Source organism: Podarcis muralis, chromosome 10, assembly GCF_964188315.1.
Source record: "Podarcis muralis chromosome 10, rPodMur119.hap1.1, whole genome shotgun sequence".
Taxonomy (NCBI): domain Eukaryota; kingdom Metazoa; phylum Chordata; class Lepidosauria; order Squamata; family Lacertidae; genus Podarcis; species Podarcis muralis.
In genome coordinates, this window is record NC_135664.1 from 46,269,057 (window position 1) to 46,288,063 (window position 19,007).

The 19,007-nt window shown below is 40.4% G+C and overlaps 1 protein-coding gene across 3 annotated transcripts in view; it reads left to right on the forward strand.

The window, feature by feature from the left end:
- MRTFA (myocardin related transcription factor A) overlaps positions 1-19,007 on the forward strand; it is an 83,543-nt gene that overhangs the window by 45,464 nt on the left and 19,072 nt on the right. For all 3 annotated transcript variants that reach the window (XM_028747133.2, XM_077934950.1, XM_077934949.1), the window contains one exon: positions 7,624-7,689. In XM_028747133.2, the coding sequence (XP_028602966.2) occupies positions 7,683-7,689 (7 nt within the window). In that variant the 5' untranslated portion in view covers positions 7,624-7,682. The remainder of the gene's footprint in view (positions 1-7,623; positions 7,690-19,007) is intronic.

Here is a 19,007-nt window from a genome sequence, read left to right on the forward strand (position 1 = left end):
AAATTAGGTGATAAGGAAGTTTGGAAGAGTATAGATACCTGAAGCAGCTGCTTTCTGTTCAAACTTTTTGGATGCATTTTCCATGTTTGCTCTCCTAGTTTACCAGACTGGTCCTATGAGCCACAGCTGTTGCCTTAGGCCAGGCATGGTCAAACTTGGCCCTCCAGCTGTTTTGGGACTATAATTCCCATCATCCCTGACCACTGGTCCTGTTAGCTAGGGATGATGGGAGTTGTAGTCCCAAAACAGCTGGAGGGCCAAGTTTTGCCATGCCTGCCTTAGACCTAGTGGCAACTGTCTGAGGCACACTTGCTTTGCATACTGTGATCTAAGTTTGTTTTCTAAAATAGTCATTGAATTTATAGATTTAGAAATTTGGCAGCCAAATGGAGTTGTCTTCTCTTAGTAGAGCCATTTAAAATTATAGACTAACTTAGGTCTTGCCCGTTAATATCAATAGGCTTACTCAGGAATATGACTAACATTGATTATAGCCCATTGTGCTTTTATTGCACTTTTATTGCTTCCATACCAAGATAACAATTAATGTGTCTGAGAATGTTCTTGGATGCTTGACCATGATTACAGTGTAGTGGCCCAGTATTAATGGGGATGTTCAAGGCGTGTGTGTGTGTGTTTGTATTGGCAATATTGCATTCATTTCAGATGGAGAGGTCAAAATAGAAAAGATTTCATTATAAGTGCTTTTTTTCATTTCAGTCAGCTAACTTGAATAAAATAGGGAGGGGCAGGTAAGTCTCGCCCCCATAATTGATTACATGATGTGGTGCAGGCGCACACCATTGAGCTTTGACTTGATGATTTGAGAAGTGTGCAATCCCAAATTAAGGATTCACAGTTGCTGCTCAGAGTGATCCCTTGAAGCCTAACCCTGTATAAAAGTAAGATTTCTGTTTCATTCACAATAGATTTATTAACTTCCTCAAGCTTTGTCGTATTCTGTTATTGCAGCAACATCAAATGCAAATGATCAGCAGAAAAATATTAATTTATTTAAAAAGATTTCTAGGCCACCCCCAGGACAGTGTCCTCTGGGTGGCTTGCAAAATTAAAACATAAGGAACTGTATGTCTCTTGAAATTGCTGAACTACTGAGTGTGTTCTTGCTATACTAATTAGTGTCAGTTCAAATAGATCAAAGCATCTCTTCAAGACAAAGGTATTATTTATTTTGGGGAAGTGTACATTTAGCTAAAACCAACTTACATGTTTTACATTTATATTCTGCCTTTTCCCCAAGGAGCTGAAGGTGGCATGCAAGGTCTTCTTTTCCCTCTCCACTTTTTCCCTCATAACAATTGTGTGAGGTAGGTTTGGCTGAGAGAGAGCAGCTGGCCCACAACAGGCTTCATGATCGAGTGGGCATTTGAATCTTAACTTCTAGTCTTAGTCCAGAATTTTACCCACTTAACCATATTAGCAGTATAGTTCAGGTGTATGGAATCTTGGGCCCAGGGGCCAAATGCATCCCTCTTGACTTGGCTCTTGGGACTCTACCCTGGCCAAACACCCTCATTGGTCCTTCTCCGCACCCTCCTCTAGTGATTTTTCTTTGCTGGAACGTGTCATTGAACTGAGAAAACAACTCTTTCTGGCCAGGATGGAGACTGATGTTTGTGTGTGGCCATGCCTACCACTGGCACATGGCCCTTGGAATGTTTGCCATAATGTGGCCCTTTGAATGGAAAAGGTTCCCTACCCTTGGCAAAAACAAATATCCTAGACCACAGTGCTAAATAAAGTTCTGAAGAATCTACAGATTACCCAGAACAGTGTTTCTGAAACAGTTGACCAGGATCAGCCAGTGGGTCTCAGTGCCACTGGATGAAACAAACAGGTAATTTTTGGGGGGTAGGGTTACAGTACAAGTTGAGTCTGAAAGGAGAATGGGAGAAGAAATTGTAGGAGATGGGTAAAATACTTTGAGATGCACGTAGGGATGGGGGGGGGCACAAAAGGAAAAGCATTCTCCTACTCTGAATCAGACTTTGGATTGGCAAACTTTGCCCCAAATGTAGAGGTTGTACCTTATCTCCAGGGCAGATGTCTGTACTGAGCTTAAGGAAAGCTGAGCTATAGAACTCCTTGCTACAAGGAAAGTGCCACGGCAAAGAATTTAGCAATATCCAGAGATGGATTAGATAGCATGATGTCAGTAACGGCCAGCTGATTGTACCAAAGTCTTCTTCCGTTGTGTGATGATGCACCTCAGGAATTTCCAGCCATCTCAGGTTTTGCCTTGATAATTCCTGATCTATCATTTTAAAACTCAGTATGACACAGTCAACAAGATCATATAACTCATTAGTCACACTAATGACTTGAGTTTTGGAATTCCTTTCCCCTTTCAAAGGGAATAATTTTCATTTGAGATAGAATAAGGCAAGTGGGACCCACATTTTTAAAAAAATAGAATACCTTTTTGTATTTTTGCACTTTCACTCAAGCTTGATGATATCCCCCTCTTTTTTGTGGATAGTATAGTTTTGACTACATAATAAGGATCAAAAACTTGAGTTTTAGGGAACTTTCTCCCAGGTTCTCCTCTTTAGAATCTTTTTTGTTTTACCTTTAGTAGAAGGGTTCCTTATCACTAGATCGGCTTCAAGGGAAAGCGCAAAATAGGCTCTTGGAAATGGATGAAAATAAATTCGAGATTTTTCTCAAATTCTAAAAGTTATTGGGGAGAAGGATCTGGTATGAAGGCTGTTGAAGTGCATCTGTTTTCCTTGATGCTTTTGAAGTGTGTGTCTCTTGTCTATTTGCAAGGGACTGTGGTTGTATTCAGCAGCACTGTAAGAATGTGAACAGATGCCTGGTCTGCTTACTGGCAGCTGTCTTAGCAATCTTTCAGAAGTAAAAACTGTTTTGTTTCTTAGGAAGATTTCTGGGAGCTTGGAAATGCAAATATTAAATCACCATGGTTTGAGGTGGAGAAGATTTCCTTCCACCAACTGGAACTGAGTAAAATGCAGTTAAAGGAACTGATTCTGTTTTCTACATTTCATATCTGCTTTTGTAAGCCACCCCTTTATAGCCCAACGGGAAGTAGTTCATTTTTTCTCAGCATTTTTGCATTGGTATAATCCCTTGACATGAATATAAATAGGGTGTCTTGCCCCGAGTGTCTCCTAAAGATATTACAGAGTAAATCAGCAAGTTCTCCTCTTACTGTGGTTGCCAAGGAAGCTGTAAAGAAACGCCTGGCATTTTGCAGCAGTAGTTGTCCCTGCACTCAAGTAAAAGCAGGAATGGAGTGTGAGATGTAGTAAAGCAAACAGTTTTCTCTAAGTTTTGTCCTATGCTTAAGATTGATGAGCTCTTCAAGAGTTCATACACATCATAGGAGCAATATACACTGTAAAATTGAAATGAGTGCCAGTTCTTTCCCCTTATTCCAGTTGGTACACTGTAATACAAATTATTGCTGATCCTCTTCCAGCTGATGGAATACACAGCCATGACTCTTTAGGTGGTGTGTACAATCTGCTTCACTTAAATGTTTATGAACTATATAATCTGCCAAAGTGCATAGACAGTTCACATTCCCCCTCAGCCTTCAGTGGATTAAAGTATTATTCTCTAGAATGGCATCATGTTTCATGTACAAGGCAAAAGCCTGCTCTAAATAAGCTTGCGAGCACCTCCAATCTAAGATCGAAGCTCATATGTTTGCTACAAGAAAGCATTGGCATTCAGGGAAGTTTTTAATGTGTGATGTTGTATTGTGTTTTTACTGTTTTTTTGTTGGAAGCTGCCCAGAGTGGCTGGGGCAGTCAGATGAGTGACATATAAATAAATTGTTGTTGTTGTAGTGCATAACTCTGGGTCTCTGCCGCATTCTACTCTTTTTGGACCTGGCAAATGATATTTCATGAATCCATTTAAAAGCTGGTTAGCACTTTGAGCTTTCAGCAATTTCACTGTAAGCTCCTTAATTTTTATTTCTTAATGGTCTCACACTTGGAACCAAACACCTTCTATGCTGAGTATGTTTTGTGAGCACTCATGATTCAGAAGAGAATATGAACATTTCATATGAGTTGGTTGCTAGCTGTCAGGGTCACCATAGCAAGAAAGGAATATAACCTTTTCAAATGAAAGTTCAGATTAATTGGGGATGGGAGGGTGGTTTTGAGCTCTTCAAATGGCTTATTTGCATTGGTAGCTTAGCAGTTAGTGCTGAATTGAAATTGATGTTAGCATCCATCTGTCTTGAGAAATAATGGCGTGTGCCTCTGGGGGTGAAGTCAAACCATTGTGTTAGCAGCCCCAAGTGACCACCTTAGGGAGCAAGCCTGGGCAGTGTGTATGGGGGTCCTGGGCTGCCCAGACAACAAGACCCACCCCCCAACCTCGCTGATGGTGATCCAAAGGAAAGCAGAGCAATATGTTTGGCACCAACGTGGCTGCAGGAGTTGCCAGAAGGAAGTATATAAGGCACCATCCAATTGTCTTAGGGACTCCAGTCTGGATTTGTGTAGGGTTTCCTCCTTAGCTCTTTCTTCTCCTGAAAAACAGTGGAGGTTTAGGATCAGTTTTTCTTCTCCTAGATGAGCTTCCTTCCCAGCTTGACAAGACCCAGCTACCTCTTGAGGTGAAATAACGTTGCATTTATTTATTATACTTTAAATGTTACAAATTTACAAAATATAAATAAAACTATCACAATTGCACAGTGTATAAACAGAATGGGTAATACTGTAGTCTTAATAGAATTTGATCACCAAAGGGCAGTGCCTACTTAATTTAACATGCTGAGGGTCACTTCCTGCTCTGTGCTGCTGCTGCTGCTGCTGCTCCTTCATCCTCCTCTGCATTTGCCTTGGCTGCCACCTCCTCGTCCTCTCTGCTGTCATTTGTGGAGAGGCCCACTGACACTTCCTTAGAGCAGGAGAGAGGAGTTGGGGTCGCCCACTGCAGTGGTGGCCAGAGGGTTCACTCTGAGGTTCACCCCGCAAGCCTGAAGTGACACTGCCTACTTTAATCAAACAGAGAGTTCCAAGTGGGGGCGGGGGTTATAGGCTTAGTTTAGAAATGCTTTCAGTTAGCTGCCGAAAAGGATGTGGAAGGGAAATGGTTCAGACCTGCTATCAGATGCAAAAGCACTCAGCGCAGGATATAAACTCTTGTGTGGCCTGGTGGTGATGCAGGCGATTGGAAAGAGTGGGAAGTGGGGATGTGGGCCGGATGCAAGATGGATTGTTACCTAGAAGCTTAAAGTAGCAGGAACTGGTAGCCCCATACCAGTTTACACACATATCAGAGCACAAACAGAATTTTGAGTTGGGGCAGTGTTTATAAACTTCAACAATGCAAATATTTTAAAACAATGTTTTAAATGAAAGTGGGTTTTGGGAAGCTAGCATTAGACTCGTTTCAGCTTTAACGATTTTAGATGAGTTGTTACACTCTCTTCAACATGAAAGCGTATGATACTTGACAGCAGCCTTTCAGCATTACATTCTAGCAGGCTTCTTGAGTAACTACTTTCAGCATACCTTAAGTTCCTCTCGTATACTTTCATCTGGTTACAATGGGTGTTTTCACTTCCGATTCAAACGGTTCATGCAGTACTAATTTGACCCACCCTTCAGTGGCTTCACTTGATTGCTGCACTGTTCTGGCAGTAAGATTGTTTTTAATGCTTTTCTAAAATGAAGGCAATATAGAAATGTGTACTTAATACCTCAAAGATATATACTTGTAGACTAGTCCAGACAAGCTAATGCCATAATAAATGTGTTAATCTTCATAGTACCAGAAGATTCTTTTGTTTTTTCTGCAACACACTAAAACAACTTGCCTCTCTGGAAATTATTTCTGAATGTGTCTGTGATGTTCAAAGTTGTTTGATCTATATTTCTTCTAAAGCGACTTGATCCCAGTTTATATTGTAACTTTTTGCAAACTTTGGTGCTCAGGATATGATACAAACATGCTTGTATGTTGTCATCTTGCAGAATTACTTTAAGTTTACTTGTGTAATACTGGTGTCACTTGAATAGTTAACAAATGATTGCCTTGTAGTTATGAAAGCAATTTTTAAAAAGTTCTATCTTCCACTTATTTCAATCTTTAGGAAATCAAAACTTTCATAGTCATGAAAAGGCCACACAAAAGTTGGGTTTTATATTACCATAACCAGTGTTAGAAACTGGGATAGAAAAACTAGAAGCGAAATGGCTTCTGGGACCTGGGTTGTGGGTGCCAAAAGAATGTAGTCGCCACTGGGGGGGTGGAGGGTCAGAAACACTTTTTATTATTTTGATAAGCTTTAATTAATGTGCAATTCATGTAAGTGACACATTGTTGATATCACACTTTAAACATTTTACATGTTTAATTTGGTGTTTTCAAAACACTATTTATTGTTAAACTCCTTAACATATTGTCTATTCTTAACATATACTTTGAGGCTTCAAAGCACATACGTTTCACTAATCCTTGAGTGTCAGCCAGGTGCAAAAAATGGCACCCAGGCTTTTTGAGGTGCTCACGAATGGAGAATCTTAAGGCGCGAAATGTTCCTGGTGCCCTGCTAATTTCAAACCCTAACAGCCCAAACAGCTTTAGTTGGTGCCTCTTAACACAGCGTGGAGGACCAGATCAAGAATAATTTTTCAGTTAAATGGGGCAGCTAACTTGTATCAGCACCTTCTATAAGCACATAATTGCAACATGATTTGCATATATATCATATTCATATTGTGTGTATGCATAGCTATGGGTATACTCAGCTTCATTATCATTGTCCCTATTTCTGCATAGAAAAATGTCTAAAGATACACATAACATAATACCTTTTCCTGCAGATATGCTACTCAGAATTTATTTCTGTTTTGTTCTCACAATTTCTAGTATATTTTAATACCACACTATGATTTGTAAGCATACATTGGGAGAGTACGTAAAATATACCTTGTGTCACTAACTGTATGGATTGTGAGGGTAATTAAAGTACATTCAGATTCAGAAGAAACTGATCCATGTTATGTGCACTTCAGTATAAACGTTTCAGTATAAACGTGTTCAGTATAAACGGTTTACGCTGAATTCTTCAAATCCTTAAAAGGATTTTTTCTTGGAATCTCATTTTTTGGAAGCAGTGTTGGTACAATCTGTTGGTTGTAAGAAATAGGGACAAGCCATGCAACTGACAGTATAGTTGTTAGTGATAAATTTAGGTGTATGTGAATGAAAACTTCGGTAAATGTGAATTTCTGCATTTTACTGGATCAGAGTCTGTTTGTGTGGTCCCCATGTTTTTATGCTTTCATTATTTGCAAAGGACTGTGGTGCTGCAGGAGTTGTTGAGCAACAGGCCCTGTTTTCATACTCTGTGGATTTTTTTATCAACCTGCTAAAATGCATTGTAACTTCCTCTCCCCGCTGTCTACAGCAGAATACGGAAACCTTGCTGCCTGAGGCCACTTCTGCAATTGCAAGAGTTAAGAATTGGGTGGGGATGACAGGGCTTCTCTCCTACACACTAATGTTCTGGAGCTAAAAGAAAAGAAAATGAAGAGAAAAATATGCTCTGCATTGTGGCATGTCACAGTAACCTGTTCCGCACTTAATTCTTTGTCTGCCTCATTGCAGTGCTACAGTTGAAGCTCCAGCAGCGACGAACACGTGAGGAGCTGGTTAGCCAAGGGATCATGCCTCGTAAGTATAACTTGTTTAAACTTCTTCTTTCTCTTTGAATACACAGTGTCTTTTTTTGAGATGAGAAAGAGCTTTGAAACATCTGCCCTTCCAAGATCCATTCCACTTCAGTCCCCATGTACGGTGTGTGGAGCCTTGTGCCATTTTTAATTTCTAGGACTGGTACCCTAGCATCTATTTTCTGGAAGTTGGTTGCTGCACAGAGTAAGATGTGACTGTATTACATGATAAAGAAGGACTTACGGGAAGATGTTGCCATGCTAGAAACATGTGAAACACTGGGTGCATGGTAGTCATTTTCTTAGCATGCTTCCTGCCATTGAGCTAGGAGTGTGGCTGCACACATGCTTAGTAGTACCCTGGCTATAAAATGTTCATGCAACAAAGATTTTTTTCTGCATTTGCTACTGTTTAGAATTACACTGTAACCTTTAGACAGCAGGTTTTGTTGCATGGTGACAAGTGCTGCAATAGCTTGTTCATTAGGTGTGGCTCAAGTCAGTGATGAAACAAATATATGCAGGGCTAAGGAACGCTTTGAAAATAACTTTTTAGTGTATGAAAAGTTATGATCAAATAGACAAATGCATCAGGAGAAGTAAAATGAGGGCTGGTAGAAAAGCAGTTGAGTTATTTTTGCATGTTCTGTAGTGTATTTGCCTTGAAGCCTTTACAAAGGTGTTGGCTCTGCTAAGAATTGTGCAAGCATCGGCTCAGTGTACCAATATCATGTTGCTGTTTTGCTACAAGAGTACTAGACGACTCATTTTGGGTTAGAAGGATTTTCTTTGTTCCTGTTATAAGCAGCATCCAGATATATCAACATTTTATTTTGCAAGTCCTAGCTGTTGCAATAACAACTGGGACTTTATGTGAAGCTGGCCTGTAAACATTTTTGTCTGTTGATTAGTTGGAAGTACACAGTTGTTTCTGGGGGAAGTTCCTGGCTCTCTAAAAGCTGAAAAGCAAATAAAGAAGAGTTTGGAGGGTCCTTTCTTGCACATATATTTTCCTATATCTCAATACTAGTAAATTATTCCGTTCACTTTTGGTTTCTGTTCTTCATGTTGAGACATATGATTTTAGTTGGCATGTTTATAAAATTTGTCAAATTCTAAAAAAATGTTCCATGATTCTCTGCTTGCTTTGTGCCTTTTGTGAGCAAAGGGGTTTCAAACAGAACCCAGTGTAAAGGGACTCTAACAGACTCCCCAATGTCTCATGCTGACCTGTTCAGCATCTTTAATTTCAGTATTGACAACAGTAGTAAAATGTGCAGCAACAATTGCATGTTGAATGACTGTTTTCCAAGTGACTTTCTTTATAATGGATTTGAGAAGTTTTTGGATACTTTTGAAGTGTTACAGCAGCTAATTGGGCTATTTCCGTTGCTGCCTCTGTAGTTCCAATAGGCAGGAGTCTGGATTCTGTATGCATGCTGGCTTGCTTTGTGGGCAATGGCACTAGATGTAAACAAATTTAAGCGCAATCAGGTATTTTGAATAGGTGTATTATGGGCAGAAAACTAATATAAAACTTTATCTTATCAGTATAAACGGACATATTTGGCAAGCAGATTAGTGAATGTTATTCCTCTAGTGCAGAGAGAGTCTAAAAACTTGTCAAGGATAGATTGATAGCAAATAGAATACCATTAGTTCAAAATGTATTATTTCAGAACTAGGGTTAGCTCACCTTTCCCTTTCTTCACTGCCATCCTCATGTCTCATTTGTGGGCCTGCCATTCAATTTTAAAACACTTCCAGTCAATTAACCATCAGTTTTACTTTATTTATTGATAAGTTAAGCTTGCACACGAATAAATTCTAGATTTAGAATGTTAATGGACACTTTTAAATGTTCAGGCATACTCTCCAGGATTTTTTTTTAAACAGAAAGGAAAACACATACAACTCTGATACATTGGATAGATCAGAAGAAATATTTTTTCTAGACCAAATAATTATATTGTTATATTGTTATATTGTTGCATCAGGTGTGTGTGTGTTTAAATGGAAGAGAGGGGATGTGGAAGAAAAGAAGTAGGTTTCAGTTCATAGTGTTTTAATAAGATATATCTAATTTTCATTTTAAATGTCAGTGTGCAGCTATTTTTTGTATATTGAAATTTGAGAGATGAAGGTGACCCAGGCCATGTCTGTGAGGAAGCAACTCCAAAGTGCTGGGGATTTCCCTTTCTAGCAGTGGGTGGAGCTGTTGGGGTCCCACAGCCTGCCTGCCTGCCCTTCCCCAGACTATTGTGCTTCAGTGAGAAGCAGCAAGAGGGGCTTCTAGGAACCCAGTACCCATCCTTTTCTGCCTCCCACCCCCAACCCGGTCTTCCCTACTGGTTGGCCAGGCTTTTGACTGGAGGAGCAGGCAGCAGTATCACCAATGCCTTCCACCTTGATGACAGCAAGCAAAACCTTGGCTTTAGATCTCTGCCAGGAGTCCTCACAACCCTTGTCATCCATTCCTATGATATGTAGTCATTGCTAGATCAATGAAGTGCCATATCCATTCAAAATAATTATATTTTATCCCACCATTCCTTCAGTGAGCTCAAAGCAACGTACATAAATTTATCTTCACCACAACCCTTTGAGGTAGGATAGGCTGAGAAAGTGTAACTGGCTCACAGTCATGCAGTGAGCTTTATGGTTGAGTGGAGGTTGATTAAAAACTTTGATTGACTACTTGGGTTCATTAGTTAGTTCTTATTTCAGTCCTACTTATTTGCATTCTTTTGTGTTTATTGACTACACTTTATCAGGCACAGGTCTCTTGGCTGCTAGGGTTTACCTGTAGCATAGATCAGGAATGGGGGGCCTTGTGGCCCTCCAGATGTTGGACTACTACTCCCATCATTCCCCATAATTTTTCTTTGGGGGGGTGTGTGTACAATTTTCCAGTTATTGTCGTAGATACACAGAGTAAGCATTCTGTGTAGTATGCTGTGATTCAAACTATAAAACACTTCATACTGTACTTTTAATCTATTATTAGTTAAATGCCCATCACTCTGATAATACAGAGGGCCTTGTTAATGGAGGCCAGTCCTCCTGTTGTTATGGTTAGCAGGTTGCTTTAGGCCCCTGGTGCAGTGCTTTATTTTTGGAAACCATTTTGGGATAATGTATAGGGGCACAAGGAGATAGTTGAGATGGAGGCCTGGCTTGTTCCAGTGTCACAGTGATTCCAGTGACAGAGATGAGGGTCAGGTTTTATCCCCTACCCCCCGTTATGTTCCAGAGTGAAACCAGATTAGAAACTTCAGTGATTAAGTGGTATATAAATAGCTTAAATATATGCATACATACTTTGTTCTAATGAAAGCATTGGAGAACTGAACTAGCCCATGTTTGCATAGTTCAGCCCTGATTCTGCATCTTGGTGTGATAAAACCGTAGAGATTGACTATTGCTAATCTTAATAGAAATTTAGAATCAAGGCACCTTTGCTGATTCTAGTATAGAATAGTGGCTGCCATAATAGTAGAAATGCATAAATTGTCCTCCATCCTTGCCTCAGTGCACGTTCAGTGTGAATATATTCAGGTATGTTATAATGAGACTCCTTGACCTTGCTTTTGAGGGAAGCCATGCTTGATCCTTCTGGGTTTCTCTTCCAAAAATTGTTTACATAAAGCAAGCACATGATAAACAAACAATAAAGGCCTTAATCCCAAGAGTGAGAAGGAAGAGGACTGAATTTACATTATGAGGTCTGGTATCTTGCCTTATTAATAGTATGGCCTGACCATAATGCCAGTGTGCAGTTCAGAGAGATTTTAGAAGTTGTTCATTTTAACTTGGCAGTGTTGCAAATTAGAGAAACCACAAAAGGCCAGATGCTTCTGCTTGTTGCGTCCTCCAATCCCATTCATTCAGATTATATGAGTATTTTGTTAAACTTCCTTAATTTAAACAGTTCAGTATGTATAAGGCAAGGCTGAGGGCTGCATATTCTAGATATATAGTTCATTTATGAACTTACTCAACTTGTGAAATGCCTAGGGAGGAGAGGGATTGCAGTCAAGGATCTGCTAGGTCCCATTTTACTCACTTAAATGGGTCCTATCTTTGCATTTTTGGGCATTCTTCCTAGAACAGATTTGAGGTCAGAGCAGTTTGTTCCAAAACAGATCTGCATTTGAGGTTGGAGCGGAAAAAAATAGGAAGCTTTTACATTTATTTTTCTCAAGTACACTTAAGCTTGCTTAAATACCCATTCAAAACAACCCATCTCCTTTTAGAATAATGCAAGCTGTTGGCTGTACTTTTACTTCTTATACTTTTTAAACTAGTGGAATTAAAACCACATTGTGTGCCTTCATTAACTTTCTTGGTATGCTAATAGTGAAATATTATTTTGCCCTGAGTAAACTTGTAAAACGTGATGGCTTTGTCAGACTGGGAGCTAGTAAATCTGCATATACTCTACAGTTGAGCATTTCCTAATGCATTGTGGCTATCTCAAGCAGCTAACTTAAAAGCACCATTTCTGGATGAAGTTAACATTTTCATTTCTTGAAGGCCAGCATACAGTGGTACCTCGGGTTAAGAACGTAATTCGTTCTGAAGGTCCGTTCTTAACCTGAAACTGTTCTTAACCTGAGGTACCACTTTAGCTAGCAGAGCCTCCTGCTGCCACCGCATTGTGGCGGCGTGATTTCTCTTCCCATCCTGAAGCAAAGTTCTTAACCCGAGGTACTATTTCTGGGTTAGCGGAGTCTGTAACCTGAAGCGTCTGTAACCTGAAGCGTCTGTAACCCGAGGTACCACTGTATATGCCACACACAACTCAACTAGAATATCAAGGATAAAACCATAGCTCAGTGGTACGTGTTTTATATGCAGGCACCCAGGCTTATTCCCAATATCTCCATGTAGGGCTTGGAAAATGCTGTGTCTGAAATGCTGGAGAGCCTCTACCACCAGCCATTGTAGTTCAAGGATGGGGAACCCTTTTCAGCCCAAGGGCTGCACTGTTTTCATGGGCAAAATTGGGACTTTTCCATTTGTACAGCATGACAGTCAACATTCCAGCTACATGAAAATCAGAGGTGTCTACTGGGCTGGTAAGAGATGGGTCCTAGGGTGAGTCTCAAGGATTGGCTAGAGGGATCAGGGGGGTTACAGTGGTCCCTTGGTTCTGATTCTCCTCCCCCCTTCCAATTGTAGACAGATACTGAATAGATTGATCAGTGTACGACAGATTTTTATATTTGTTGTATCTGCATTGAGGTTTACTGGCCAATTTCTGCTGGTGCTTGCTGCCAATCTCCTCTAAGTTATCTGGCATGCACAAGGAGGCTTGTGAGAGAGACAAGGGTTTCTCTAATTTGTGCTGCATTATGAAGAAAGTAAGAAATGGGAGGGGCCTCTCCCACACTTCTATTATCCAAACACCTGGTCAAACTAGAGTAGACCTTGCCTTTCCCTTGAGTCTTTTGATACTTGAAGAGAGCTTCAGGGAAAGGCAGGATTCTCATCCTTTGTGGTATTTTGGGAACAGTGAGAAACCATAGGAGTCTTTCTCTACTCCTTCACAATCTCTGACTTAAAAGGAAGTGAAAGAAGATCAGCCTTTCCCTTGAGCCTTCTGGCAAGTGGAAAAGAGACTGGTCTTATTTGCACTGAAATTTGAATGTGAACAAGTGCAAGAGGGTACAGCTGTTTTCTAGCTGCTCCCAATGACAGCAAAAAGGGAGGCTGAGAGAGAAATATTAGATACTGTTGGGCACCCTACTTTCATATTTTGAAATTTTCACATGCATTTGGTAGAGAACTAGTGTCATGTAGTAGTTAATGAGACCAGACCAATCTGGGTTCAAATCCCCATTCAGCAATGTAGCTTACTGGACTAGTCACTGTCTCTTAGCCCAACCCTACTTCACAGGGCTGTTGTGAGAATTAGCTGACAACTCACATTGAGAAGGGTTTGGGGTTGTTTTTTGAGGAATAAAAAATAGTATAGCATATAGGCTACAAAACAGAAACTTTGCAACACCATTATTAGCCACTTCATGCTTTTAAATGTAGAATAAAGCAGATACCAGATTTTTTTCCAGTGGGAACATTGTCTTGATACATATTTCTTTTAAACACTAGCTCAGGAGTGGGAAATATCTGTCCCTAAGGCCCAGTTAGGCCTTCCAGACCTTATCATTTGGCCCGCAAGGCATATCCACTTGCCATCATATTAATTAGGCCTTTGGCTAATTAAACAGTCTTTGGCTTTTTATGTATTTTTGCGTTTTTATATTGTAAAACGCCTTGTGATCCTCTCTGATGAAGGGCCGCATAGAAAATGAATGAATGAATGACACCAGGCATGTCCCTAGACTTGAAAAAGGGGTTTGCACACAGACGCCATCTGGAAAGACGTTGCAATGTTTCAAAATGTTGTGTACCACATGGGTCACCTGGTACTATTGTGATGTTAGGGGATTGAGTGGTGTGTGTGGTCTTGCCCACCTGTTACATGGTGCACAAGGGTGGAGGGATATGAATCTGGCCTGCTGGCTGGATTCAGTTCCCCACCCCTGCCCTGGTTACCACTTCATGCACTATGTTTTACCTTGATGCCCTAATTGTGAAGCTTACCTAAGTGTTGAGAAAAAGACACCCAGAACCCATACAGAGAAGAACCATCACTAGAATTGTACCATACTTTAATTGTGTGTCCACGACTAGCACTGCCTCCTCTACAAAAAACATTAGGTGTAGTGGCCTCCACAACAGTTTTATATATAAGGCTAAAAAAAGACTACTAGTCTCCGGACATGTTTCAAGTGCAGTTATCTTCCAAGACAGAAATGTCCATATTGTAGAGCATGTTTAATAAAATTATGTGGTGAAACCACAGGAGACATCTGCCCTGTGCCTTCCATTATGCATTTTGCAGGTTGTTGGATACTGTCAACACTTCCAAACCACCAAGCAGGAAGGAAATCCACAGAAATTGATTGTGAAAATATAGCCTTGCAAGCACAGTGGTCTTGTGGTTAGTGCTTTACATAGACCTCTGCCTCTCTCTCCTTGTTGTGAGACAAGCAGGATGGAGAGGGCATTGCTGCAGGAACCCCATCCTTGACTCCTTGTGCTGCTCTGTAGTGCCCCTTTGTGATCAGTGTAGGAATGACATTGATGGAACCCTGTCAACAAGAATTTGAAAAGACTATAAAGATTTGTTGTTGTTGTTTAGTCGTTTAGTCGTGTCCGACTCTTTGTGACCCCATGGACCAGAGCACGCCAGGCACTCCTGTCTTCCACTACCTCCCGCAGTTTGGTCAGACTAATGTTTGTAGCTTCGAGAACACTGTCCAACCATCTCGTCCTCTGTCGTCCCCTTCTCCTTGTGCCCTCCATCTTTCCCAGCATCAGGGTCTTTTCCAGGGAGTCTTCTCTTTTCATGAGGTGGCCAAAGTATTGGAGCCTCAGCTTCACGCTCTGTCCTTCCAGTGAGCACTCAGGGCTGATTTCCTTAAGAATGGATACGTTTGATCTTCTTGCAGTCCATGGGACTCTCCTCCAGCACCATGATTCAAAAGCATCAATTCTTCGGCGATCAGCCTTCTTTATGGTCCAGCTCTCACTTCCATACATCACTACTGGGAAAACCATGGCTTTAACTACACGGACCTTTGTTGGTAAGGTGATGTCTCTGCTTTTAATGATCCTGTCTAGGCTTGCCATCGCCTTTCTCCCAAGGAGCAGGCGTCTTTTAATTTCGTGACTGCTGTCACCTATCTGTAACCTATCTATAAAGATTACCTATCTTTTAACTTTACTCACATTTGTCCCTGGCATCAAATGACAATATTTTTTTCAAGTTACCAGCTTGGGGTATTGCAGAAATAATAGACTTGTCTTTCATACATGATCCTAAATCATGGTTCAGAGTTATAGCAATGAGCTGCAGTGAGTTCTCACCACTTCTCAGGAGCCATGATGAAGAGTGTAGAAAGCTTTTGGTTCCCTTTAAATTAACCACAGATTGTTGCAATGTCCAAACCTAGATACACTTACACAATTCACATGTAACACTAAACCAAACAATGATATATCATTATGAGGATGAACTGCGGCAAACCTTGGCCTCATGTGTTCTCCCCTCCTTCCACAAGGAAGAGATCAGAAGCTTCCATGTTAGATTAACCACAGTTCAGCATTATGTCTGAACCCTTAACTATGGTTTGTTGAAAAAACCCAGCTTCTTAAACTATGAAGATGTCTTGTTTTAAGAAACTGTAATTAAGATCTGTAATTAAGAATTACCGGTAAGTTTGTTGGGTCTGAAATGAAATGGCAAGCTGTGGTCAATCTAAAATGGAAGCAAAAGTATTCTGCCTGAATGCAGCCAGTTTGTCTTTTAATCATTAAGCTTGCTCAGTAGAATTCCTTCTGATTTGTGGGATTAGTAAGAAGTCTAACATAGGAAGGAATGTTTCTATTTTGGGATTAGTTAATAACTATGAAAAACTATTGTACAAGTAATTAAAACATATTTTAAAGAGGATTACAACTAGTTAATGTTATCGACTGGTAGGTCAAGGGAGCTCAGAGTAAATATACTGGAGAGAGAGAGTAAATGGTACATTGCTGTAGTCTAGTTGAAGCTGACTTTCTGGTCCATGATGCTAGAATGATTGCAAATGACTTCTTGTTTTTGCAACCAATATAGTGGTCGATAAGATGAACAATCTGAACCAGCAATATACAGCATTCAGTTGAATTAGTGTTCTGTGGTTGTATGAAGCTTTTTTAAAGTGGTGCTATGTTCAGAATGCAGTAGTCCGCTTTAACCAAATCCTTGCAGAACACAAAACAGAGCTATCAACAGCTTTAACTTTTTCTGGAAGTGTATTATCTACATTTCATGTATAAACTAATCCATTTGTTCCCATGGCTCCTGGTATTTAGTTGGTCATGCTTTCAGCTAAGTTCTCTGTGTGTTTCAAGAGCAGTTAATAAGTAGAAAAAATGAGGAAATGCTATCTAAATGGCTTCGCCTTTTCTCATAATTTTAATCTGCTAAAAAGGAACATTTCTCTGCCCTGCTTCATTTCCTCACCATTTGAACTAGATGGGAAAGATACTGTAGTTTACTTTAAATGTGAACTACAAAGCTACCCTGCATAACAAATTATGCCAGACTTAATGAACTATGTGTTCCTGACATACAGGGAACTTCAGGATCTTTGGCAAAGAGAGACATTTGTTTTAATACAAGTTTGCTCTGGTGGAACAGGAAGCTGCCTTCTATGGAGTCAGACCATTGGTCCATCTAGGTCCACATTGTTTACACCAACTGACAGCATCTTTCTAGTGTTTCCAACAGAAGACATTCCCAGCCCTACCTAGAGATATTGGGGATTGAACCCTGGGACCTTCTGCATCCACTGAGCTATGGTACTTCCAGGTTCAGTCACCATGTCTCAGGGTTGCATGTGCCAACAGTTGCAGGGAGTTAGTTTCATATTTGTGATGACTGAGAGTGCTGCAAGAACAAGGATACAGAGGAAGGAAGGGAAGTTATAAAGCATCATTAAGATAAATTGATCTACTCTCTTCTCTCACTCAGAGGTTGCAAATCTAAAGCACATTTGGGAGAGCTTCAAAAGTTGTTACTTCAATGTCATGCCCTTACGGTGCATCACAAATAGAAGCTATGAGATATACTGTATACACAAGCCTTTATTTTACCGACTCTCTGGATTGTAGCTAACACTCCTAATTTTAAAAACAGAGAAGGCACAGGTCTCACTGTTTTGCTGGGGATACTGGCAAGCTACTATAATATCTACAGTGTTTAATATAATTTTCTGTTCATTTTATGGCAAATACTTACTCTTCAAGCCTGTGCCATGCTCATGAACAGCCTCTTTGATTGGTTTCACTGTAGTGCAGATCTTCACCTACATCAAAGAGTCTCCAGAGGAATATTTCCCATGCTGCATTTCCCATGCTTTGCTGCAAAACAGGTATATGCACACTGTTTTCAAAGCGCTGAGTAAAGTGATCTATGTTTATTTTCTCCTTGGAAGGCATTGATTGTTTGGGATCCAGTGTGCTGTCTGAGGACAGATTTGCATATGACACTAAAGCTAAACATGCTTTCAGAAATGGTGTATATTCCTCAAAGCAAAATGAAATGGAACTCTTGATGACAAGAAAAAACAAACTCTTTTGCAGCTAAAGCTTTTCTATTAGAAAAATAAACAATGTTCTGAGTCTGTTATTCAGATACAGCCCAACTGCTTAGCAGTAAGAGTATTTTTGGATTTATGAGCATGTGCGTTTACCCTACCATAAATCAAGTGTAAACCCTCTCTGTCGCCTGGGGCCACAGGGCTATGGCAACCTTACAGCATTATCATATTGTATACTTACAGTGATCTCAGTTCTGGCTACCAATCCTTTTGTAGACAAAATGACATCATCCATTGCACAAGAGGAAGGTTTCAGCAGACTTGGGAGAACCCAAACACTTGTGGGGGGAAACCCCAAGGTTGAACAAAAATTCCCATCAGCTATCTACATGAGTAGTGATACAATTAAGTTTCTTTAAAATATTGAACTTATGAGGTTAGTGTGTCTCATTCTTGTTGTTTTACCTAGAACAACACTTGAATATACTGACACCTGGATCTTTTAAGAAAAGAGAACATAATAGAAACATACAACTTGCTTCATGACTTTGAATTGTTTCTCAGCTAGTGCTAAAATAATAATACTCGAGGAATGAAATCTCTTCCAATTTAGCTCCTAAAAAGAGCAGATAATTCTGATTATCTTTCCAGCATCTTCCTTTGTAAAAGCTAGTGGAACTGAGTTGGTTTACCTGTAGTGGCCCTGGTTGTGTTTCAGTTTCTAAATGAGAATAGTCTTAATTGCTGCTGTTAACACTGGTCTTAAATTAAGGTGTAGTTAAAAATCTTGGGTTTTTCCCCTATAGAATATCAGAAGAGCCCTGCTGGATCAGATTAGTGGCCCATCTAGTTCAGCATCCTGTTGTCACAGTGGCCAACCTATGGGAAGACCACAGTCAGGATCAGAGGGCAACAGTACTCTCCCCACTTGCAATTCCCAGCAGCTGATATTTGGAGGCATACTGCCTCTGAAAACACAGCCTGGGCCATGAGCCTACCACTGAAATACTCAGAGAAAGTCCTGTTCCAAGTACAGTGGTACCTCCGGTTGCGAATGGGATCTGTTCCAGAGGTCCAGTCGGATCCCAAGGTTTCCGCAACCTGAGGACCGCTTCTGCACATGCGTGCGGTGAAACCCCATCAAATACTTCCGGGTTTGCCG